The 25,718-nt window shown below is 41.4% G+C and overlaps 1 protein-coding gene across 18 annotated transcripts in view; it reads left to right on the top strand.

Annotated features, from left to right (window-relative positions):
* The window catches only part of LOC143362424 (bromodomain adjacent to zinc finger domain protein 2B), a 295,115-nt gene that overhangs the window by 180,193 nt on the left and 89,204 nt on the right, over positions 1-25,718 (top strand). For 3 of the 18 annotated variants that reach the window (XM_076802574.1, XM_076802570.1, XM_076802571.1), the window contains one exon: positions 19,251-19,308. The exons of 12 other annotated variants lie outside the window; for them this stretch is intronic. Coding sequence is in view for 2 of the 6 variants with exons in the window: in XM_076802566.1 (XP_076658681.1) it covers positions 17,435-17,446 (12 nt within the window). In the remaining 4 variants the exon portion in view is untranslated. Of the gene's footprint in view, positions 1-17,403; positions 17,447-19,250; positions 19,309-25,718 lie in introns of all 18 variants that reach the window. 3 more of the 18 variants (XM_076802566.1, XM_076802567.1, XM_076802573.1) reach the window with 2 other exon arrangements.

Raw genomic sequence — 25,718 nt, 5'->3', positions numbered from 1 at the left:
GCAAAAATTCAGAGAACCGGCGAAGTATCTCTATAAGATTGCCAATCAATGAGGGCGTCGCAAAAGGGCTCAGTTTTTCGAAAAAAGAACTCGCTGTTCAAACCCCGATTTCACACTGCATTTCGAGGGGGCACGTCCACACGGTCTCGTCCACGATCCTTTCGACCGTCCGATCGATCGTTTGGAAAATGTGGGACGCGGGTTTTACGGGTACAGGGAAGAGAGGAGAGCCTTGCGCACAAAGCTGGAGAAAGGATGGCGAAAGACGACGCGCCGCCGAGGGGGAGCCCGGTCTGATTTATAGGCAATACCGTTCAGCCGTTTTCACTGCGTAACTTCCGTCGGTTACGTTTCATCCCGACACGCTGCGAGCGGAATTTCCGGCTTCTAATCGAGCACCTGGCCGATCCCGCCGCGAAAGTCTGAACTCCGCTCCGAAAATTATTTTTCCTTCTCGGATCCGATGAAATAGATTTAGAGCGATCCTATCTGAAGATGCGAATCCATGCCAATTCAAACTGATTCAGGTAAATTGCAAATTTGTTGTTTGTGGACGTTGTGCTTCATTGTTGATCGTACGGTTTTTAATTGTCTTTGGATTGCGATAAAATGTTCTGCACGGCTTCAGACAATTTTTATTCTGCGCAAAAATGCGAAGTGCAGTCGCATTTCTTTCTGGTTTGTGGACGTCGTGCATCTCTTGATCATGCATAGCGTTCTTATTCATTATTTTTGACTTTTGTCTTTCTGTATAATTTCCATTTAACTGTTGCTCATCACCACAGGAAAATCGTGAATTCCGCGAATATCGTGTTAGAATGTTATAAATTTTAAATATTGGATACAAATTTTGAAATGCAAACCGTGGACGTTACGCACGAGTGACGATTGATAGCGAAGGTATTCGATTATTAGGGAAAGAAAATAATTTCTATTGAAGTCTCTAGTTTTCTGTAATCGATGCAGAACATTCTATTTGTAGTCATTTATGAATAATAAAAAGAAGAGGGAATTGTTGAAAAGAAGAGGGAAAATCAACTTTCTCACTCCCCAGGTTCTTCGAATAGGTTCACATAATTTCCATTTCGCATAAAGATCCGAAAATCATACTGTTCACAAATAGACTGCCAGTGCTATGCATTCATGATAGAAACGAGTACATGAAATTTAAAACAGTGTGCGCATTGAGAGCGTTTAATATATTCGACTGAAATAAATGATTAAATAAAGAATTTTTATCTGGCCGCTGTTTGTAGCAGCTAATGAAGGAAATGTTTATTTTGCATTAAATGTGCAAACATTGCAGTAAATAATTGAAACGATTGGGAGGGGAAACAAGTTTCCATTCGGTTCTCGAATTTCTAGCAAACGATCCAGACCATTTTCGCAGAAAGATTTTTCAATCCACGAGTCCGAAGCGACGTGCGACTGTATTGCGAATCGTTTGTCGGCGACAGGCGCGATCGGAGAGAAATTTGCCCGACGGTCACCGGTGTCCGATAACCGGGCAGGATATTCGCATATGTGCGTGTCAGAGGAACGCTCGAGAAAAACCATGCGAAAGAGACAAGAGCCGCAAGGTCTATCGTTCGCAGCTCGCAGGCGAAATGTGGGCCGTGCGACTCTGAGAACTGGAACGTGCGTACAGGTGTGAAACCTCGCGGCGCACCGTTCGTTGAAATCCGCAGAACGAGCGAGCGCTCGCTCGCTCGCCTAAGTGCGCGGGTTTTCCTTTGAATCCGCCTCGATTTAATCGATCCGCTGAATTTCAAACCGTGTACCCAGGCCTCTCGCCATCTTTAGCAACGTTCGCCTCTCGGATCCCATCCAATAATTATTTTTAATTGCCGGTCGATGATATAGCGACCAGAGAGGGAGGAGGGAGACAGACACCGGTGTGCGTGTGCGTGTGTGTGTGTGTGTGTGTGTGTGTGTGTGTGGCTGTCTTTCTTTCGCCTCGACGTGGAACTGTGTCATATCAACGGTGTGTGCGAGCGAGAGAGACACCTGCCACTGCGAATCCAATCCGTGCCTCCGGATAAAATCGCGACTCCGTTAATTACTTTCGTTACTCACCGTCTGGAAAAAAAATCGTCGCGATATTACCAACCGACGATGTGCCCTGAGCCTCTGCGAGAGCATTCGATTGATGGGTTTGCACTTGTTCAGACATATTTTGGCGATTTATTACTTGTCAAGAGACTTTTTCGAGACTTTGCGAAGGGCTGGGCAAGTTTCATTAGCTTAATTATCAGAGTTGTTTGACGACAGTGGTGGGTGAGGTTGTTGTTTTGGGCTTGGGTTGATTCGTTGGTCGATCTTTTTAGTACCTTCCTGATCGAATGGGTTCAGCAAATGATATCTCTAAAACTAACGATGGCACGTATGGTGACTGTGATGTTAGATATAATAAATTTGATCACTTTCTTTGAAACTGTTACCAGAGTGGGAATTTTTATGTATTTATGACAACAATGGATAGGTGCGTCGTGAAACAGCAAAGACAGAAAAATTTAAAGTACTGTTGTATTACTGTTAACGCACTTAAATTATAATGAAAAGAAACAGCATTTTATTTATGTTTGCTTTTGATGCTCTCAACACGAACGATAAAGTAGAATCGAGGTGAATAGAATTAGCGTTGCACGTTTTAACCCGGAACGTGCGGACGGTAGAGTTTAACCTAAATGTCAGGGCTAATGTCAATCTTTTCTTGATTATCCGGTGGATGCAAGTTTAAACACTAATTTAAAGCTTTGAAAAAATTATACATATAGCTGTAGACAGATGTACATTAAGTGATTCATCGTAATTCATTGTAAATTCATTGGAACACCCAAGTATGTCCAACCCTAAATACACTTTCCCAATTAACACGTTGACTGCCATGTGTGACGGAATTATTTGTCCAGGTTTTGAAATGAATTTTTACGTTAATATATTCATTGCACCAAATTTGATTAGGATCCGTAAAATTCAAGAAAGTTGGAGAACTACTCAATATCACACATTTAATTTCTCTCAATTTTTATTTCATTAAAAAACTTACTTTGATTTTATGGAATTTTTCAGGTTTCTAGTTTGGCGGTCAAAGTGTTAATTGTTCACACCTTCGATTATTGGAGACATTGTTGGCGATGTTCTTCGCAACCACGTCTAACAAAAATCGTCTGGCTTCAGTGTTTTGTTGCAGTCACGTTCAATGAAGATCGTTTGATCATAATGATTTGGGTAGAAGCAAGAAAATGGGGGGGAGGACGGATCGATATTGTTTTAGAGATTTTTTCCTTCAGTTTCCCGGTAACTTTCGAACAAAGTTTGTGTCGGAGGAGGCTGAACGGCGGCCGTTGTGTTTCGCGAAAATCGTCGATTAAAACTTTGAGGTCGGCCATTAGCCTTCACCCACATTGGCTCGATCGCGGCGAGCTGCTCGAGACGATTACGGCCAAGACGTGTCCGATTGCCGGCGCAACGTACCGAGAGAGGTGTTGCCCGTGGATTTAATACATGCTTATTATCCGTGATTGCCTAAGTACCCCCGATAATATCGAATTCTTGGGCGGAGGAGGCGAGCGGAGAGCCGGCGAGACGCTCGGCGCTCGCAAACGAGCCGTGATTGACGCGGTTAAACAATTCGCTCGGCGGAAAAGAATCTTCCTTGATGGATATCGAGTCACTTCGACACAACAATATTTCCCCCTCCCCCCTCTTATTGTCTCTATTTCTCTCTCTCTCACTCTCTCTCTCTCTCTCTCTCTCTCTCTCTCTCTCTCTCTTTGTAGGTGATTGTAATTCTTGTTAACCTCCCAGCTGTGCAGCTTAACTTTTAACACTAGGTTTACGGAGCATTAAAAGTGAGTATTTTACATTACTTTATAAAAATAAGAGGAATGTGTCGATCCAAGTTTTCCACGTGGATGGATCTTCACAATTTCAATAATCGTAAATTAAAAATATTAGAACCCGTCATTTTGACGGGTCCCGTAAACCTAGTGTTGAAATAGGTGGTAAAATTTTAAAAAATTGTATTGATCGCACCGATCACTAGACCGCAGATTTTATGCGTTTCCAACAATATAAATTTTATGGACAATTTTTATTTTAAACGAAGATCCGCAGCCCACCTAAACAGATTTTTAACGAAGAACAAAGAAGGAAAGATGCCTGAAAAATGAGGGAGAGCGTCCGAGAGAAATTCCGAAAAAACGTGGAAATCGAAGGGGGAAATGACGCGGGGGTTTAACGGGGATGACCTTGGCATCGAAAAAAAGCGGTGGTTTAGAAAATGAAGGAAAATCGAGTCGGGAAATACCGAATCGAGGCTCGAAAAGCCACTCTCGAGGAAGACACTGACCCAGATACCCGTATACACGGGGAGGGTCGTGTGGAGGCACACACGTACACGCACCAGGGACCTATATACCCCGAGTACATAGAGGTATGTACATACGCTCTCGGATGAATAACGTACCGGCATGGCAGCACGTGTATCCGTGCACGCGCACGCACACGCTCGCACACCGCGTAACCGTAAATATGGGGAGCGCGCGTGCGTCCCTCACCCACACAATAGTCCAGACACATAAAATAGAGGGTTATGTATTTTCTTCGGTCTCCCGCTTGCTGGAACCAGCCCATTTGCTTGCCTCTTACCGGCCCTGTGCTCGTGTGCTCGTTGTGCTTGTGTGTTCGTATTTACGCCCTCTTCGTCAGAGTATCCCTTTTCCACCCCCGTTATTTCCGTGTGTACGCACTGCGTATCCTCGTGGAATGTAGCGATGGCTACGAGCTTTACTTTCGTCTCGTTATTTCTTTATTTTGTAATGGACAATACTCGGTACCAGAATGTACAATTAGATATCCTATTGTCTGCCGCGTTAATTGGTACTTCTTCCGTATTAGCGAAAATCCAAAAACTAAGACGATTACAAGTATTTTTCGCAGCGTTATTTACCAATCCATGTCCCCGCATTAGCGAAATTCCGAAATCAGCAGAATTACAAACGCCCCATTCTTTGTCGCGTTAATAAATAACAAATCTCCCAAAAAATACAAAAATTAAAGCTATTAGGAATATCCTATTGTTGCATGGTGTTTATTTGTTGCATATTTGTTGGTGTTGCATTTGTTGCATATTTGTAAACATTTCGGCACGGCAAGGAAGTTGAACGATCTTCGCGGAACAACTTCGCGAATGTTCAACTTCCGAAACACTCGAAAAGCGGAGACATCGAAGAACCAGAAATTCACCGGAGTCTCGAGGACTATGGAAATATGCAACAGTGTCGACGTGCCGAACAGAAGTTCAAATCACTTTCTACGGAAACTCTGCCGAGCTCTGTTTCGAGGTCACAATAATTACTTTGACACACCTCCGCGGTTCGTTGTTTTCGACGCTTGCACCTTCGGTTGGACAGGCTCCCTAGCGAAAACGAGCGAGTGCCGTGTAACGTGGACGTTATAGTGACGCACGGTAGTCACTATAATCACGCGCTGTCCCCGTTATAGTCGAATCATCGCTTGCGTCACGAATCTAGGTAACAGTGGGCGAGTTTTATGCCAATCTCATTCGAGTCGGGACAAAGATGGGGGTTTGTCATAGTGTTAATTTTTGGATTTTTGCTTGTACGGGTCACATAGTATTAATTAACACTATTCAAAATTGGATATTTTTAATAGCGTTAAATTTGGGAAATTTTGCTAGTAGGGACATTATCAATTAACGCTGCGAAAGATAAAGCTTTTGTAACAGTCTCAATTTTGGGATTTTTTGCTAATAGGGACATTATCAATTAACGTTGCGAAAAATAGGGCATTTGTATTAGTCTTAATTTTTTAATTTTTGCTGATACGGGACACGTATTATTAATTAACACAGCAAAAAAATAGGATATTTGTAATAGTGTTAAGTTTGGGGTTTTTTTTAATAGGAATATCATTCATTAACGCTGCGAGAAAATAATTTTGCGACTAGGAACATTGCTAATTGAGAATAGTTCATTTTGAATAGTGTCAATTTTGGGATTTTTGCGAATAAAGACAGGGATTATTAATTAACACTGTGAAAATAGGGCATTTGTAATAGCGTTAATTTTTGGATTTTTGCTGATACGGGAGTATTATTAATGTAATTTAATAACACGCTTAATAACATGTGAAATAGCCTGTTGAATAACGTTTGTTTTCAGGATAATGCGTTTAAAACCGTGACTATCATTTTAATGATGTGTTTAGAAACACGATTCAAGAGCATTATACGATTTATCTGCTTACATTAGCGGTGCCGCATGTAAGAGTAGTTAACGAGCCAAGTTCATTCACCACACAGTCGATACATTGCGCCGATACATAATTACAATAGCTTGTTTATCGCGCATTACAGTCAATATTATCATATAAATCCTGAATTGCTATCGATACAATTAATAATGAACTTCATTTATACCCCTCGAGGTCTAGGTCGTGTTTGCGTGTGTGCGTGCCAGACAAAATAACTGTCACACTCCTGTCGACAGAATAGTTGTATTCATCGGATTGATTCGATTTTAATTAATTAGTGTGCCACTGGTTCATTCAGTCGTATCGAAACTTGACTCTGATAGGAGATTGACGTGCGCGTTGAAATCTGTGGACCTTACATTTCCAATTTATAATTTCGATAATCGATTTAGACAAATTCTGGGCAATATGCAGCAACTGTTTGTTGATGCAGGAGACGATTATGTCAATCTAATTAATCGTTAGACCGTGTATCCTTAGGCCAAATAAACATTTTTTATATCAGTTGCAAGTTGCAACAAAGTGGAGCACAATGAAAAATATGTACATCAGTTGCAAGTTGCAATAAATTGGAGTAAATTAAAAATTATGTACACCAGTTGCAAGTTGCAACAAACTGGAGTAAAATAAAAACTAATTCTGTTTCTTAATAGGCTTCACAGGCCACGTTAAATAGACTAAGGAGATCTAATTAATCGTTAGACCGTGGTTCCTTGGGCAAAATAAAAATTCTTTATGTCAGTTGCAAGTTGTAACGAAGTGGAGGAAAATAAAAATTAATTCCCTTTCTTAATAGGCTTAACAGGCCATAATAAGTAAACAAAGAAGACATACATATTTCGAAGGAATCTTTTCGGTAAAAAAATATCTACAAAAATCGTTCACCTATGGTTAAAATATAGTTCAACAACAGCTATAGTCATTTAATGTCAGCAGCATATTAGAAGTTACACAATCTAATAAAGAGACCAAATTTATACAAAATTGATTAAATCCAATTCAGGAGGATCATTGATTGAAGCTGTACCTAATCAATTGAAACCATTTTACTCACCTGAACCAAAACAGTAGAACCAATACACCTCGAGGAACTCTGCCTCCAAGAATCGATGTCCAATGTTTAAAGACTAGAAATTCTTTATAAAATGCCTTTAAAAAAAACATTCAACAACGACTATAACCATTCATAATGTCAGCAGAAGTTACACAATCTAAAAAAAGAAAGAAAAACCAAAAGAAGGAAATTGATCAAAATCGTTTCAGAAAGGTTGTAAAGTGTTCACAAAACGATTTCAAAATTGACTTACCGATTAAAGCTGCACCCAATCGATTGGGACCGTATTTAGTGACACTTGCCTTAACCAAATTAGGAGAACCAATACACCTCGAGGAACTCTACCCTCGCGAATCGTTCAGCAACGTTTAAGAAATAGGGTCCATGTTTCTATAGGGAACGGGGTGCACTCTCGATGTCGAAATAAGAATTATAGAACGAAGCGGTCGCGATTGAAGTCGATTATCCAATGGGAGCCGGTTATAGAGAATCGGCGGGGCATTTTCTCAGGCTTAGAAACCGGTGAATCGGCCGCGGTACAATAGTGTTCCTCGACCCGGATAACTTCTCGACCCGTTTCCGAGATTCTATCGGGGAACCTTGAATCTCGCGATGCGGGGGAGGTGGTAGTGGTAGTGGTGGTGGTGGTGGTGGTGGTGGTGGTGATGGTGATGGTGATGGTGGTGGTGGCGAACGCGTGAAATTGCTCGAGAAGCTGAGAAGGGAGGCAGGCATATCGGGGCACACGGTTGCAGGTACACGTGCACGGGTTCGGGCGCACGTGTGCGCATTTACATACGGTCCTTTAATAGGCGCACGTGCGCGCCGGTGTGAGTAAGTCGGCCTTTACGTTTATGAATGGGATTGTAGTAGTGACGGCCGGTGCACGTACGTGCGTAAAGTTATATTGATGACTCAGCCTCTGTCTCTCGTTGCACTCGCGCGATGTATTACGCTCGCTCTAACGTTCAACCTATCTTCCTCTTTCTTTCATTCTCTTTAGACATATACAGGGTGTCCCGTAACTGGTGGTACAACCGAGCAGGGGGTGATTCTACATGAAAAACTGAGTCGAAAATATAGAATAAAATTTTTTGATAGAAGGCTTTGTTTTCGAGAAAAATGAGTTTGAACTCGGCTTACTTGCGGCTCAACGGACTTTATTCTGAGTTACCTCAACCTTTTTTCGCAAAGGTTTTCGAGGTTTGTATACATCGAATAAATCGAAGGTCGAGGTTACAATGTTGGAATTACCTTTGAGCAATTCGTTTAATTCATAAATTGCTGGAAGTGCTGTCCACGTTGTTGTAGACATAATCGTGCTCTTCGTATTAAATTCCTTCGAACCTATTGTAATGTGCAATTATTATGTTGCTTTAAGTGTTCGAACGCTATCACAATTTTTGTTGTAATTGTTCGATGCTCGTTATGTCATCACGATACACGATCGATTTCACCTGACCCCACAAATAAAAATCTAACGGTGACAAATCCGGAGATCGTGGCGGCCAAGGTACTCTGCTACGGCGACCGATCCAGCACTGATAATTTTCACTTAAAAAACGTCTTACTTAGCAAATGTAGTGCGGTGGTGCTCCACCCTGTTGAAAAATTAGCGTTCTTCGAATCCCGTTGAGCCGCAAGTAAGCCGAGTGCACGCGCACTAGACAAATTTTCAAACTCATTTTTCTCGAAAACAAAGCCTTGTATCAACAAATTTTATTTTCGACTCAATTTTTCATGTAGAATCGTCCACTGCTCGGTTGTACCACCAGTTACGGGACACCCTGTATATCCACACCACCGCCACCCACGCCGCCTGTACATCTTTGTTTTCTTCCCCGCTCTACTGCAGCCGAGTTGCCAATTTTTTTCTCGTTTTCCTTCGCGAAACTTTCCGTCGAACTTGCTTTTCCACGTGAATTCCGCTCCTCGAAGTTTCCGCCTTGCGCGTGACACCGCTTTCGCAATTATTTGGAATTTTGCTTTTAATTGTGGACGATGGAGAGGTCTCCGCCGACTTGTGGATCAGTGAGTAATTAAGGTCCTCACTAGAATTTATCCTTCTCTAACTATTTAAACACTGTTCATGAAACTATTAGTCTTCTCTGCAAATGTTTCCTGCAGGAACAAAGCAATTTCTGTTCGGCTTCTGTTTATTAACCCTCGGTCTCCTGCCTATGCCGGAGTAATCAATTAATTAATAATTATTTAATTAATTTTTATGCCCTATAAGTCATTCCTGACCCGCGCCGATATTTCACTACGGTCTTCTTTCGATATAAGACGATAGCTCGGAACCGGCTTTCTTCGTATTTCGGATGAAGAAGGAGAAGGGGAAAGCGATTTTCTCGATGCCCACAATTTCTATTTTGCATAAAAATCCATAGCCTGCTTAGTGGTTTACTTAAAAAATTGGATTTATGAGGCTCGTGATTGCTTCTGCTCCCGTCCCAATTTTCAAAGGAACCTTAAGCAATTCTATACAGCGCGTTCGTACATTTACATTCCTTTATTCCAATCACAGCCATTCTGAATATCACAATAGCGAATTGTTTAGCATGTTCTTGCAGCAGAGAAGGGATTTTGAAACGGTGAAATATGACGTCTGAATCTCGTTACGTCGCGTAACATATTGCGCGTTGCCAGAGGATTTTGGGGGGCAAGGATTGAGGGGGTCGGACTGGATGCCACTGACCTGTTTCCATGTTTCCGGAATCTGTCGGCGTTTCCTCAATTTTCCCCAAAAATTTTCAACATTTTTATCTCGCATAATTTTCGCTTTCTACGCTTCCCCATTCGCTTTGTCTTAATTAAATTTTTTCTAGTTTTCCACATACTCTGGTATCGATGCACTGCGAATACTGTTTGGTATAATTGAGAAATGCCAGCTGCACCAACAGAAATTTAAAGACAGGGCCGTGGAAATGCGCGGAATGCATTAGTAAACGAATATCGAACCCGCGAATTTAAATTATTTGAGCTCGGCGACTGTTCCACACATATTTGGAATTTTAACCTTTTGTCGCACTGTTCACAGATGGTTTTCACAGGTCATTTTTAACAATTTTTAAATGCCTTTAAATTCTTAAAGTCCGTGGACAATGTCTGTGATATGTACAAATAGCTCAGATACACGTAGCAGAAGTTTAAATGTGTGTTAGGGAACTTCCCAATGACGTATCTCGCAGATTTTCGTATTCTTGGAAACTTTAAAAAATTCATGTATGTTGTCAAACTTGCTAAAAATACATATGCCTGGTAAAATTTTCCAATTATTATATCATAAATCATTAAGTTATTAGAATTATTAAAACAAGAATTTTTGATACCTAGTAATCGATGCAGAAAAGCTTTATTTTGCATAAAGATCCACGACATAAATAATAAAATGTTTTATTTAGACGCGCGGAGGACACTCACCGATAGTCATCGGTCGGATAGAAAATTTGTCAAGTACTCCACCTATCATTAGACAAATTACTTTAACGTGACACTCATTAACACTGGTCATTAACACTAGATTTACGGGACCCGTCAAAATGACGGATTCTAATATTTTTAATTCACGAATATTCAGATTGCAAACATGGATACATGAGGAATTATTTAACAAATTGATTTCTCTAGGTATATATTGTTCAAAAAATGGCTACAGATTTTAATTAATATATTCATGTTATTTTTACAAGGAAATGTAAAATAGTCATTTTTAGTGCTCCGTAAACCTAGTGTTAACAACTATTTCCAACGAACATCTCACGCTCGCGTGACAGCGGCCCGCACCGTCCAATAGCGTACCCAAAACAAGCAGAGATTGTAAAATACACGGTGAACAAACTACTTGTCGGTAGTTTTCGTTCCATTCTCGGGGACATATCTCTGACACGCATTATCATATTTTTCGCGTAACAGGTTCATGCCGCAGACGAGCGACGTTTCGAATTTGCATGAGGTATGAATAACGCATAAGCTTCTAACAGTGTGACAAACGGTTCGAATTACCGTGACGATCGAACCTGAATAAATAACTAATGTTAATAACAATCCTCTCTCTGGATCCAACGATCCGCGGAATTGGCTGATTTTTAATCGTTTCTCGTTGCGATCCCAGAATTCGCATTGTCGAAACTTATGCTCGCGTATTAGTAGCCTTCGCATAGCATTCGGAGTGTCCGCACTGCCATAATTAAACCGTGGATTTTATGCGTTTATGAGTGAAATGACCAGGTGAAATACGAAATAGTGACAATATCAAAGATTTTTAAAATTCCAACATGTTATTGGTAATGTATTAAAATTATTAAGAGAAAAATAATTTTATAAGTTCCAATATGATATCGGTTACTTAATAGAGTTATTAAGGGAAAAAATAAATGTCTATGTAGCTCCTGTTTCCTACAATGGATTGACCAAATTTTTATTTTGCATAAAGACTGCATTCCAACCATAATTGGTGATGATGAAAGTGGTGTGAATCAAAATTCCAAACAAATTGATCTGTTTGCTTATTACGTACATCGATTGTTTGTGCTAACAATTACTAACAATTACTAATATATATCATCTCATCTCTATGAAGGTAAAATATTTGTTTTTCCAAATCACACGCAAAAGTGTAAATATCTTTAAAAAAAAGACATTATAACATGAGAAATCGAAGATAACTCGCGCCATCTTTTTGTCCGTGTGTGAAGAAGAGGCACCATTCTTCGAACCCGTGGAAAGTCTGGAGAAGTTGTGGTAGGTCAGGGATCCCCGCTATCGCGAACCAGATAAGACCGTCCCTTCTTAATTAATGAATTAACAGCACCCAGATAAGCGTCGTCAAAATCCTTAATCTTCACGGCCAATTTATTCGGTTTACAAGGCGGCCAATTAATTAAATAAACGCGGAATATTTGTTTTTGTAATCGTTAATCGATAGCGACACGACCTCGTCCCGATCGGAGAGCTCCCGTTAGAAACAGAAAAGTTTTATTTTAATTTTATACAGGGTGTCCCAAAAACGTTGTATTTTTACGGCTTTGTTAAGGTTTTATTAGCGAAAAAACGCAGACCAATCAGAGCGCGGATACAGCAGGCAGAGATTCTGACTCAGCCAATGCCATCGCCACACTCAGCGGGATCTGTCGCCGAGCCAGAATCCCTCTGCTATAAACGCGCTCTGATTGGTCCATGGTTTTCGTCAATAACTCCTTAATTAAGCCGCGGAGAACATTTTCGCAAAGGAAAAAGTGACTTCAAATGATCTCAGGAATTATCCCTTTCAAGGAAATACAACATTTTTGGGATACCCTGTATAATTGGAACAAAATCTGCACACAATATGAATTCTCGATATATGTCAACAACACGGCCAGCGTCATGTATCGTCCAGGAGACATACTCGAGCCGTGTTATGTTTACACTTCTCGGCGTCCGAGGCCTTTCGAGTTTCACAGCCCCTCACCGGGTATATCCCACGGTAGTGGGGATAATTCCGCGACATTTCTCATCCATGTCTCGGCGACATATATAGAGAAATCACTGTATAAGCTACATTTTTGATCCCGAATTTTTCAGATACATCGACAGACTGCTTTAATTCAGTTTCACGTATTGTACTTTTATTTTTGACGTCTGCGTTCATTTACAAAGTGAAATACGAGACAGTGTTTTGACTTCTTTGCGCGAACCCGCCGGTTTTTCAGTCGCTCTCGAAAACACTGTGTACACAAGGTGCATCGATTGCAGCGGTGAAAACACGTTGTTCCCAGGGCGTGTCGGGAAATCCATCGTGATCCCCTGTGCAGGTACTTCGGCGCGAAAATCGGGGGTGTGCTCGCGAAACTCGCGGGGATTTCTTGCCGTCGACCGAGAAATTAGAACCCGTTTCGCATAATGCCGTTACGTGACGGTACATCACGTCTTGATCTCCTTATTCTCCCTCTCTCTCCCCCCTTGCCTGTCGAATGGTAATTTAGTTAATGCGACAAAATTTGGATTACAGCCAGATTGCGGTTACGGCCGCGCATCCGGCTCCCTTCGACGTTTTCGCGCGATTAGATCAACGCCGATTTATCCATAAATGGCACGCGTCCGGAAAGGATTGTTTTCTATCGCGCGGACAACTACCTTGTTCGCAATTTAGGTGACGGGCCCGGAATAACAATAATTTTCGGATGTTAATTAACCCTTAGCCCTCGAACGGCGACTGTAAGGCGCCACTAAAAATTGCTGTATCATTATTCAAAATATTTTTTACATTATTCAATTTGTTAGTATTTAATAAATTACTAAACACTTTAGTATTGTACGAGTAAATAGCACGATTTTCGTATGTATACCATGCAAAAAAAATCTATAGAAGGGAAATATTCTAGGTCGAAAGAATAATGTTTCATTTTGGAGTTAAAATTTCTTCGAGCGCAAAGGGTTAATTCTGCGAGCTGTTGCTAAGTTGATGATGCAGATTTTATTACATATCGGTCCACTGTTCTGTGCGATAATTTGCATTTGTTGCGAAATGCTATAAGCTTGGGTACTGTCGTCTTCATTTAACTCTTCGTATGCTATGCTGGAGTGATTCGTGACACGCGCGGTGCAATTTTATTCCGATATAAGACGACACCTTTTATTTCGAAATAAGAAAATCGCAATACCTCATTCTTCTTAAGTTTTTTTTATGAAGCTTAGTATCCGAACGAGACGGTATGTAATAGTCTGTCCTTTTCCGACGACAGATTTATAGTTTGCCACTATATTCGCAATTGTCGTTCACTTTCGGTCCACTCGAAAACAAAGTGGAGCCGTGTAGGTACCCTCATCCGAAATACGACGAAAGTCACCATCTTATATCGGGATAATAATGTATTAGTAAAATATCGGTGTGAGTCCAAAATGGACTCCGGCATAAATCTAGAATTCGCAAGAGTCCGAGGGTTAAATAGTCCTTGTTCCTGGAACGCGAATTTTCTCAATTTCTTCAATCCTAATGATGTTTGAATTTCGTATGCTTACGGAACACTGAAAAAGCGACTAATTTACAATATCCTGTAAAAATAAACGAGAATCTGAGTATCCAAAATTTTTGTTTTCAAAATACATCCCCGAAGAAATAAATTTCTTGGACGATTCCTCACAGATGCGTCTTTAGAATCTCAGTGGTCGAAAATTAACCCTTTGCACTCGGATGTCCCCTCTAAGGGGACATTATGAGTGTAGAATCGATGGCTCCGAGTGCAAAGGGTTAAAAATATTAGAGCGCGTCACTTTTCACCCCGTAAACGAACTGTTATAGTTCACCGTCGCCTCGTCGAAGTAAACGCTTTCCTCCTGCGCGCGGAATTCGCACTGGCTCTCGGAAACGGTCGTTGGCGAAAAAACTGCAACGATTCCGACGCTGCGATCGAATACTTTAGCCGGCGAACGCGTCCGCGGGCAAAGGGAATTAGCGGTCGGTGCATTTACATCGTTGGGCATCGTTGTTTCCGGCAATAACCGCATCGGGGGCTGTCTCTCTCCTTGGCGGAAAATTGCGTTGGCCGTGTGACGGACGACAAAACGGGAGAACCGGATTTTCGAAAATCGTCGATGAAAGGGTTGACGTGCCGCGCGGGGAGGGGAGGAGGGAAAATTAATCTCGCGCGAACGAACCGGTACTTTGCAGAATTAATTTTAGCAGCGTCGGCCCACTCGAAAAATCGTCAGACGAAAACGGAACGCGCGCGCGGACGAAACGGAGCCGACGGATACAGGGCCCGGCGATAATATTGATTTCGTATTAACGGACGCCTACGTTTCCTCCCCCGCGTGTCGTCGTCACGAGCGTCGTTCTGTATACGTTCTCTCTCCCCCTCCCCTCCCTTCCTCTCCCAACCCCTGCTTGCCTCTCCGCGAGCATCGACAAATATTACCCTCGCTCGTTTCCAGCTCGAAATCAATTTACTCGTTTGCGGTATTACTTTCGTGCCTGACGCCGACAAAGACGAGTCGGAAGGGGGCGATCGCGTGGCTCGATACGGGGCTATGTAAAACTCGGAAACAGAGTATTGCCGCCATAGACTAAAACCATAGACTGCAATCGAGCCGCTCGTGGTACGACGGTGGGCCAAAAATTGCCAGCATTATGCCCGTAGAATTTATTTTTACGCTGGAACTACCACCACCGCACAGTGGGCCAAAAGCGCCAAAACGTGGCCAAAATGCAAAAAATTAATTTCACGTTAGGGGTATGACTCTTGCCGTATTGGATTCTCATGTAATGACTGTATAAGTAGCCGAAGGTAAAAAAGTCTTACTACCTATACCTGCGAAATGGTGGGAGTACAAATATTCCATACAGTCGTCGCGCAGTTTTCGTGCAGTGAACTACGTTGTGAAAAAGAGGACAATTTACAATTTTACAATTTTACGGAAATTGAATTTTTTTTTGTGCGTGTACGATGGATGCTGTTCCTGGAAGTAAATACTATACATAATAATAACACTGGATTTATATTAATTAATGTTTGGAATGTATGAAGTGAACGATAAAACTTAGTGCACAGATTTTACAAATGTATACTAAAAGTTGTATATTCCACAATATTCCACGGAGTTTCTTGTCGAGTCTTGTAGTAGATACTATTATTTAACATTATTTTGAAAAAGTAGCTGCCCAAAACTGCCCCTTTCGTAATGCGATTCATTTTTGTGACGCAGAGGTAGTCATAGTACTGGTTACAAGCATGTTTTCTCGAGAAATTTAGAAGTTACAATAAAATTTGTTAAATAAGCATTGTATGGTTCCACTTATAGAATTTTCTGATACAACAATTTCTTTTTTAACAATAATTTTTTTATTATTTAAAAAAAATTTTATTTTTGTTTTTTGTAATTTTGACATCAGATTCATATTCGCCGGCCCGAAAAATATGGGAATACTAATTTTCAGGAAAGTCCAATCATTTTTTTGGTTACGCATCCGCCATATTGAATCCACCATTTTGTTTTTTGTAATTTTGACATCAGATTCATATTCGCCGGCCCAAAAAATATGGGAATACCAATTTTTAAGAAAGTCCAATAATTTTTTTGGTTACGCATCCGCCATATTGAATCCGCCATTTTGTTTTTTTTTTAATTTTGACATCAGATTTATAATCAGCGACCCGAGAAACCTGTGAGTACCAATTTTGAACTAAATTGAAGTACTCCTTCCTATTTTGGCCACGTTTTGGCGCTTTTGGCCCACTGTGAACCGGTCCGATCACCCGTTTCGCACATTTTATTCTGCGATTATTCTAATTATTAAAATCTTTCCATCGGGAATGGGTGAATACATCTTTTTCGTGTGAGCACGTATGATAATTAAAAGCTAAGTCAACGTTCGTTCAGTCTTTTAATTTTTATAAGGCAACACGTTCCAGTTGTACTTTTCACAGTAGAACTACCAAGCAGTAAATGCGACTGATATACAGGGTGAGTACAGAATCGGTGATAGAAGCTGGAGTGGGGTGATTCTACGTCCAAAAGTAAGCAAGAAGAAACGAGTTACATTTTTTCGGTTGACGACTCGTTTTCGAGAAAATTTTGTTTGGAAGTTCGACAACGGTAGCGAGTGTCCTAGCGTTCGCTGAAAGTAGAATTAGTTGGACATGGTCAGACACAGTCACCAATTTTCGAACTTAATTTTCTCGAAAACGAAGCATCAACCGGAAAAATTGCTTTTTTTCACATAGAATCACATCGTGTCCACTCGCATCACTGGTGCTGTAACATCCTGTATAAAAACGAAAAGATTTAATTGATTCTAATTTTCTACGATTTTTCGTGTACTTTATTCTGTTAAGATTTTTCTAACTCTGATTAGAGTTTTAATATAAGTCACTTTTTTTTTATCTTGGAGGTTTGAATTGTATTTTGTTTTAAATTAATAGTGTTTATTCTCCAGTAGACTGGAGGCATTATAACACATAATTTCATTCTTTCACCGCATGTCTTTTTGTTCTCGAAAATTGAATACCATTTTACAAACAAGACGTTTAATATAATTTCACGAATACGAATGAGCATCCATTTAAATCTTTATTTTTACATTTTTCTAGATATATTTTCGAAGAAACACCTCTAATCAAAATGAGGAGAAAGGTGAGTGAATGGACCAAAATATTAAAAAACATATAACCCGTTGGGAAACAGCAATTATAATTCTAACAAGAATAGCTGAAAATCTGTCTCGAGTCCTCAGAAATTAAAGCTGAAGCATTAAAAAAAGTTTCTCAGATTTGTGCTTGTTTAAGAACTAGCAGTCGACCATTACGTCGATGCATAAACCGTGATTGTTCAACGATAGTAATTTTGCCGAAGATAAGATCAAGCTAACGTGGCCAGCCTCTGAAGTGCACGTGAAAAATATATTGTCGGAAGAATTATACATGTAATGATAAGGCTAATTTTTATGTCGCGTAGAATCAGTCTTATTAACACTTTCGAGCTATTGATAAAATCTAATAGATCTCAAATCAGCGTTCAGAGGTCTCCTCTTTAGTTGTTGTACGTACCTTAACGTTCTCGGACAAGCTAGTAGAAAAAGTTTAATTACTGAGGAAAGCGTGCTTGGTGGTGGATGTTGGTATTACAGTTGGCATGCTGAAAAGTAATAGCTTACGACCGGATGCGCTTCAAGATATAATACCTGCAAAAACGTAGCTATCGATCGGATCCTCATTACTAGCGGATGTTTATGAATTTATAGCCGAAGCGCACTGTCGCAAAACGATACGAGCTTTGTAAAAGTACAGTACGAAAAACTTTATGCTTCATCGTACACGACCGGTCGTGCTAACGTGATTTTCTACGCACAATTTGCCTCTGGAAATTACAAATCACACGAATGCTGGCTTCTTTTCGAAAATACATCAAAATTCGTATTCTCTGACACTGAATACGACGTAATTTAATATTTCTTTTTACAAAAATTATTGGAATGACAAAGATCCATTCATGGGAAATGGTCGTATAAATTCCCGTACTGAAGCTGCGATTATAATAAAAATTGTACAAAATCGAAATAAACGCAATCTTGTCATTTTTATGAAGCGATACATGAAAATTTAAAAATATACCTAATAATCCTATTAGAAAGGAAATTTAATTTCTATTTTACTGCAGTTCGTTGCAGCTGAGGTACACTTTCGTTTTGCATAAAGATCTGCAGGCTACTCACCAATATATAAAATGATAACAAACCATAAACAGCTGAATTAGTTGCGTCGAATTATTCGACTGTTATTGAGAAGGGACGCAAATTCTCTGGTCCCATGAAAGGGATCGTATCGAGCGTATTCAAGCCGAAGAATGCAATCGCGTTCGCAGTTATGGCACCGCGGCAAGCGACTCGCATCGCCGTGGGTCGCGACATTATTCCAAGAACTTCCGAATCAGGTGAAATTAAATATTTACCATTCACGTGTATCGCCGCGGCGTGCACTAACGCGGTTAGCCCCCGTAATTCCTTGTGAACTGGGCGGTCTATGAATATGAATGATGCTAATTGCGTGAGCCATAATAGCCGGTTCGATTTAAATAGCGGCACGACGAGTGCGGGTTCATTGAGACCACGGCCGACGGTGAATGAAAACCGTCGCAGTTCAAACTATCGTAAACAATTTTTAATTGCTCTCTAGAAAGAAAGAAAAAAGAGAAACACACGGGAGAATTTTCTTTCTCGCGCAACCGGACACTGGAAGCGACTCGCAGGAACAAATTGCGGATCCGACGGGCTCGCCGTGATAAACGAGTGGAAAACAGTCTAGTTTATATGGAAATGCGACACGGAGATCTCCTAATAGCCGCGCGTTTGCATCCTAATAGCCCAGAACGCCGATAGAGGAACTCGCGGGGACCATTCGACGGCGAAATATTAATGGGACTGCGTGTTTCTCTGTTTCAGGTGTGATGGAGCCTCGTGGAGCCGGCTTTTACTATGAGTTGAGGCCTCGTAATTAATCGTGAGTGCTCCAGATCGCTTTATTTTTTTCCGCCGCTTCTCGCAGAAAATCAGAGCACGATCTTGTCAAACGCGGGACTCCTGTCGGTTCGAATCTCGCGTATTCCGTTCGTTCGCAATTTTTCATTCGACGTTTCCAAAATTAATCTTCCAGATTGTCGCGTGTCCCAGTTTCAAAATATTAATCATTCTTAGCCTCCAATTACTGTTCAAGTCGTGGTTCGATGTTAAAACATTTGATACGAGCTACGGATTACGTTGTTTTACCGAGTTGTATCTGCGATGTTGCGCGAACAAAAATTTGGTGTATATTGCGAACGCATGCAGATTTTTGTGCAGCAATTTTTAGTTTGCTTCGATCTGGTCATTCTATTTCAGGCGGCAAACGTTTTCGACGACTGCACGAGAATTTGATCTTCTCGATGAAGTTCTTCCAATTACGCAGTCGCAAATATTAGGGGGACCCATAAGTAATCAATTATTTTGAAATCTAAAACAAACTTTGTAGTAAATTCAAGTTTTTATTTCTTAATTTATTATATAATCTTCATCATTATCAAGGACAGTTTGCCATCTTTCCTGTAAATTTCCAATCCCCCTCTTATAGAAATCCAGAGTTCGTGAAGCAAAATATGACTTAACCCATTAACGCCCAAGAATTTTTTTTTAATAAAATTAATAAAACACACATAACTGTACTTAGATGTTTATTAGAAGCAAATCCATATATGACAGTAATAGAAAGAGAAATAACAGGAAGCGATATATATGCTCAATCGAGTACAATGGGCTTATGAATGGTGTTGGATGAAACAGTCTCTTTCAGTACACAATGTAACCTTACTATCGTTTCTACACTGTACTGAACGGATATCAACAGAGCGTACAGGGACAAAATATGTGCGAACATCTCATTTATGGTCGGTAAAAAAGTGATAACCATTAGTAATACAGCTTTATACATGTTTAGTGAGTACTTGCAAACGATGGACAAAACATCAATCTTAGATGGCGCTAGAAGCAAACAAATATAATCTTGTTATCCTGTACTCAAGCGAGTACAATGGGCGATAATGGGTTAAGGCACCTCCTTACATCTTCTATAGCAGTGAATGTTTTATTTCTTAAATAATGCTCCAGAAGTCTGAAAAGGTGATAGTCAGAGGGAGCAATATCCGGTGAGTACGGGGGGTGCGGTAAAACTTCCCGTTGCAATTCTTTGATTTTTTCCTGAGTGAATTTGGCTGTATGGGACCGGGCATTGTCAATTTGCAGTATTACACCTTTTCTATTGACTAAAGACGCCCTCTTTTTCAATAGTTATGAATACTGCCGTTGTAATTGCTGACAATACAACTCAGCAGTAACTGTTTCTCCAGGTTTCAACAACTCAAAGTGAATTATGCCATGACAGTCCCACTTTTTTAAGTGATAAGCTAGGTTTAGGGTTTGATTTGCAGAAAGCCATTGCTTGGAACGCTTTATGTTATCATAAAGAATCCATGTTTCATCTCCGGTAACGATTCTGCTAAGAAATGGATCTCTACGAAATCTGGATAGCAATGAAGTGCAACTTGATCGACGAATATTCTTGTTGGTCTCAGATAATTGGTGCGGTATCCATATTCCTTGCCTATATGGCTTTCCCATTTCGTGTAGGTGCCTTTGTATAGTTGACCATGTGGACCCAAGGCTTCTCGATAATTCTTATATACTTAATTTTGGATCAGCTTCCACTAGAGATTTTAGGGTGTCATTATCAAATTCAACTGGTCGTCCACTTCGAGGCCTGTCAGAGTGATCATAATCACCAGCAGCAAACCTTCTGAACCAACGTTGACACTTGTTGACCTTCAATACATCTCCATAAACATCGCAAATTTTCTTTGTTGTTACCGTTGCATTAAATCCCGTATGAAAATGAAAAAGTATGCAATGACGAATATGATCCGCGGAAGGTACGGACGCCGCCATTTCATTACAGCGTTGTAAAAAATTATACTTTTTAGAATATTTTGCACAAATTCTTTGCAAATAATTGATTACTTATGGGTACCCCTAACATTAATTGTTTGCTAAGTAGGTAGATTTTTGAAACGCCGGGTCAGAATTGACCCGAACAATTAACACTCGCGCAGTTTATTCGTGTAATTAATTATATTTCATGTCGATTCGTTGAGATCGAAATTTTTGTACTCGAAAGAGTACTTTAAAATGTACAGAGGGAGGGAGATGATTCAACGTAAACAAATAACGACTTAGAATAAAATGACAAAGTAAGTTCAGTATAGAGCATGAGATGACATTTTTTCCCGCAGGCCTCCATTTCCGAAATAATCGACTTCGAAAGTTGAGCACGCTTTGGTGCGCGAAGTAGAAACGGTCAGCCATGCACAGACTCGCCTACTAGCTGGCACGCGCGAGGCGGAACTTGAAATTGAATTATCCCGGAAACAAAGCGTCGTTCGCAAAAATTGTATTGTTCATTTTCGACTCGTCTTTTCACGTAGATTCTAGCCACCGAGGCTTTATCTCCCGTTGTTTAATCCTTTGTGCGCTGCAGCCGAATTACGGACACGTTGTTCCTCGCAACTGTATCGTACGTAGATATAATCGTAGTGTTTTTTAAACTGTATAAACAAGTGGCAATCTTGATGTCTGTGGGTGTGACATCATTAGACGCGGATTTGTATGCGAAATAAAAATTATCAATTATCAATTGCAAGCTGCTGGAACCAAAAATTTGGTGGGGAAAAAAAGCGACGGAGATTGGCCGAGTCGGCGCTCGCATGAATGAACCGGAGAATCCTGATGCGGCCAGTTAACCGGTCGGCGAAGCCAGTATTGTTCGAATAATACTACGTACTTGAACCGATAATTACGCGGCATAGTTCAATGCTGCGCGTTTCAAGGGCGAAGAGAAAGGCTGTTTAGTTGGACGTTCGCGATCCACGTGAACTTGGATCCGTGGCGACGAGGTCCTTGACACCGTCGACTCGCTAAACACCTTCCACACAAATATACACACACGCGCACCCACCCATACACATACACACGTAAAACTTGTCTGAATTCTCTCGGAACGGTTTACTATTGCGTCAGGAATTACGTCGGCAATTAGCGATATGAGAAAATCATTTGCGAAGAGATTGCGCGATCGTGTCTCTCTCTCTATATATCAGCGGCGGTATTCATAGAACGGTATACAGTCAATTTTAGTCTTGTCAATAACCATAGACTACAACAACCCGCTATTGACGTGCTAATTAGCTGGCCTTCCCACAGCCGTAATTAACGACGAATAAAAACAACGAACTTTGCTATTTCCGCGCGCCAACGGGATGAAATTTACACTGATAGAGACATTATTATACGATTAGCCGCTCCTTGTCGCGTTCACCTAATCGAGCAGGCATTAAAGTATATAATTTCTAATGGTTTTTAATTGAGTATCTACACTAAACTTCTTTAACCCCTCAGGGACGTTTGGACACCGTATAATAGTCTAGAACGTGCTTCAAAATTGATCACCGTGGTCAGATTATTAGACACATCCATCATCGCTAATGGTTCAGAATTAGAAGTAGGACTGCGGATTTTATGCGTTCATGGCAATAATAGCTGGGTGCAACTTTAAGCAATAAAAGGATGACAAGAATTGAAGAGTATAAATACATTTTCTTCAAGTCAATAAAACCATCGAAGAGAGGAATAAATTCCTATTTGGTTTCTATGTCCTGCAATTAACGCAAACAATTTTTAAATGTTCAATACAGACCCACCTAAAAAAGTTGTGAACAACTTTCACTATCTTTCACTTTCACTTCTCTGTAATTCCGACGAGGTTGAAAATTTTTTCAAAATTTCTCTTCGCGTCATGTAGTAAATTGTTCTAACTTCTCAAAGAAATTCAAGCCGTACGGTTCGATGTTAACCCTTTGCACTCGAAGCTATTTTAACATTTTGCACTCGAAGATATTTTAACTCTAAAATGATACACATTTCGATCCGATCCAGAATATCTCCTTTCTATATATTTCTTTTTTCACGTTATTCATACGAAAATGGTGCAATTTACTCTTACAATACTGAAGTGTTTAATAATGTAAAAAATATTTTTACTAATGATACAACAATATTTAGTGGCGCCTTATAGTCGCCAATCGAGTGCTAAGGGTTAAAAATGTCATCGTCCTTTTAAACGTGGCCGAACATTACTGTGAGCGACTGTATGCTCATTTCGCATTATCGGCTCGTTTTGGTGTGCAGATATTTACCCCCTGAACAATAGACATGCATCATCTATGAAATGTAGAAAAAATACAAAGAACGCGTGCGCAACGAGCCTCAGCCACCGCGAGTATGACCGAAAGCCGAAGCCAGAAAGTGTTACAGTGATTTCTCTGTATACGTTGCCAAGACCTGGATGATAAATGTCGCAGAATTATCCCAACTACCGCGGGGTATACCTCGTGAGGGAACACGAAGCTCGAGAGGTCTTGGACGCGTAACACCGCTTGGGTATGTCTCCTGGACGATACACGACGCTAGCAAGGCCCGTGTTGTTGACATATATCGAGAATTCACTGTACAGCGGCGTTCCTCGCGGAGCGTAGAAAAACGGATAGCATCTCGGGCCGAAACCGCGTGCGAATGACACGCGTATCGCGCGCGCAATCACCGGTAATCGCAGGTAACTGGAGATACGTCGTTCCGAGCAAAGCGGAGCGGAGCGGATCGCAGGCTGAGCACAGGACCGTCAGAGCACCGTGGCAGCTGGGAGCGGGTTAGGGGGCGGGTACGGGCGGGTGCACGGTGCTGCGAGCGTACGAAAGTCCCTGTTAGCAACGCTCTATGCCCTATAGCATCCATATAACCGTCGTATTCGTGGCTGTTAGGGGTGCGGAGCGGGTGGCGCTTGTTGAAGAGAGAAACACGCGGAGCCCGTGATAGAAGGCAAGGGGGGGAGAGCGAGGCGAAAAGCGAGAACGAACCGAGGACGAAGCGGGACGAAGCTACCACGGGGACAGGGTGAAAGAGAGAGGGGAAACTCGAGGGATGGTTTTGCTCTGGTGGCTCTGTATTGATTGCTACTCCTCCTCCCCTCCTCCTACTCCCGCGACCATATCTCTCGTTCTCTCTTTTTCCCCCTGGATCTCTCCGGCTGCTGCTGCCTCTGCCTTCCTCTTCGCTGTATATTTCTCCTTCTACACGTACCTGTCTTTTTTCCCCCGTCTCCCCGCGACCGACCGTCCTCTACCACCCACCCCCCCCCTCCCCGCTCTTTCAACCTCCCCATCCCGTAGCACATCCCCTATCCCGTCCTTGTCCTCCCGGTCGTTCGTCTCGTTTTCCACCCCCTGGCCCGGTCTCTGGACGCACACCGACGCAACGGAGACCCGTAACGTCGACCAGCTCCACGAAACCATCAAGACCCGAGGTCCTAGGCTATCCACCTCTCTCTTCCACGCTTTCTCCGTGTTCCCATCTCTTCACCGAGCATTTCTCTGTCTTTCCAGCTTGCTCTCGCCCGCTTTCCTCTCCATCTCGCGTGTCCTCATCCCCAAACGCCCCCGCGTCTCCTTCGCAGCGAAGGAACTACCGAGTCCGCCTGTAATTGACGCAGATGCGAGGAACGTCCGCGAGATAGGACGACTGCTTCCTTCCCTCTCTCTCTCTCTCTCTCTCTCTCTCTCTCTCTCTCCCTCTCTCTCTCTCTTTTTTTTCTTTCTCTCTGCCTGCCGGAAGCTGTTATTCTTCGCGCTAACAGGGGAAATTGATTGATACGCAGTCGCGACCGGTTCCATGGGGATAGAGCTGGTTTTGATAACTGCCATCAGCTCGCGGACGCGATCGTTCTCGCTCTGAAGAACTGCACGATGCACCGTTTGCCGCTGGCTGATACCGTTGAGGGTATTCGGAGATGTTGAGGCCGGAGGTGCTATCGTTACGTTCTGGTCCCCGGTTTTACTTCTACCGAGATGTAAAATACCGGTACGGTCAGCTGTAACGCGATTAATGCGTACCGTGTTATGTGGAAACCGCATTACAAGGATCTCAGAATTTGTACAAATCAAGTTAAACTCTGTTTCACAGAAATCAAATCGCAATTTTTGCTTATGAGAGTACCCCGTTACAGCAGGATTTTCTATTTTAGACCGGTATTTTTCGGTTGCACCTTCGAAACCCTTATGGAAACCGAAATAATAATATACCGATAATGTCATACCGCTATATAATAAAAATACCGGTTCCCTATAGTTATAATAAAAGTTATTGTGATCTGCAAAATATTTTTAAGCACACATTTGGTACCAGTATTATTTTATCTATCTCTTTCTTATACAGTGTGTCCCGCGAGCCTTGTTCACTTGAATATCTTGGTTATTTCAAACAATACGAGAAAATGTT

Source organism: Halictus rubicundus, chromosome 17, assembly GCF_050948215.1.
Source record: "Halictus rubicundus isolate RS-2024b chromosome 17, iyHalRubi1_principal, whole genome shotgun sequence".
Taxonomy (NCBI): Eukaryota; Metazoa; Arthropoda; class Insecta; order Hymenoptera; family Halictidae; genus Halictus; species Halictus rubicundus.
Note: the sequence above shows the minus strand (reverse complement) of the source record. Positions and strands in the feature narration are given on the sequence as shown.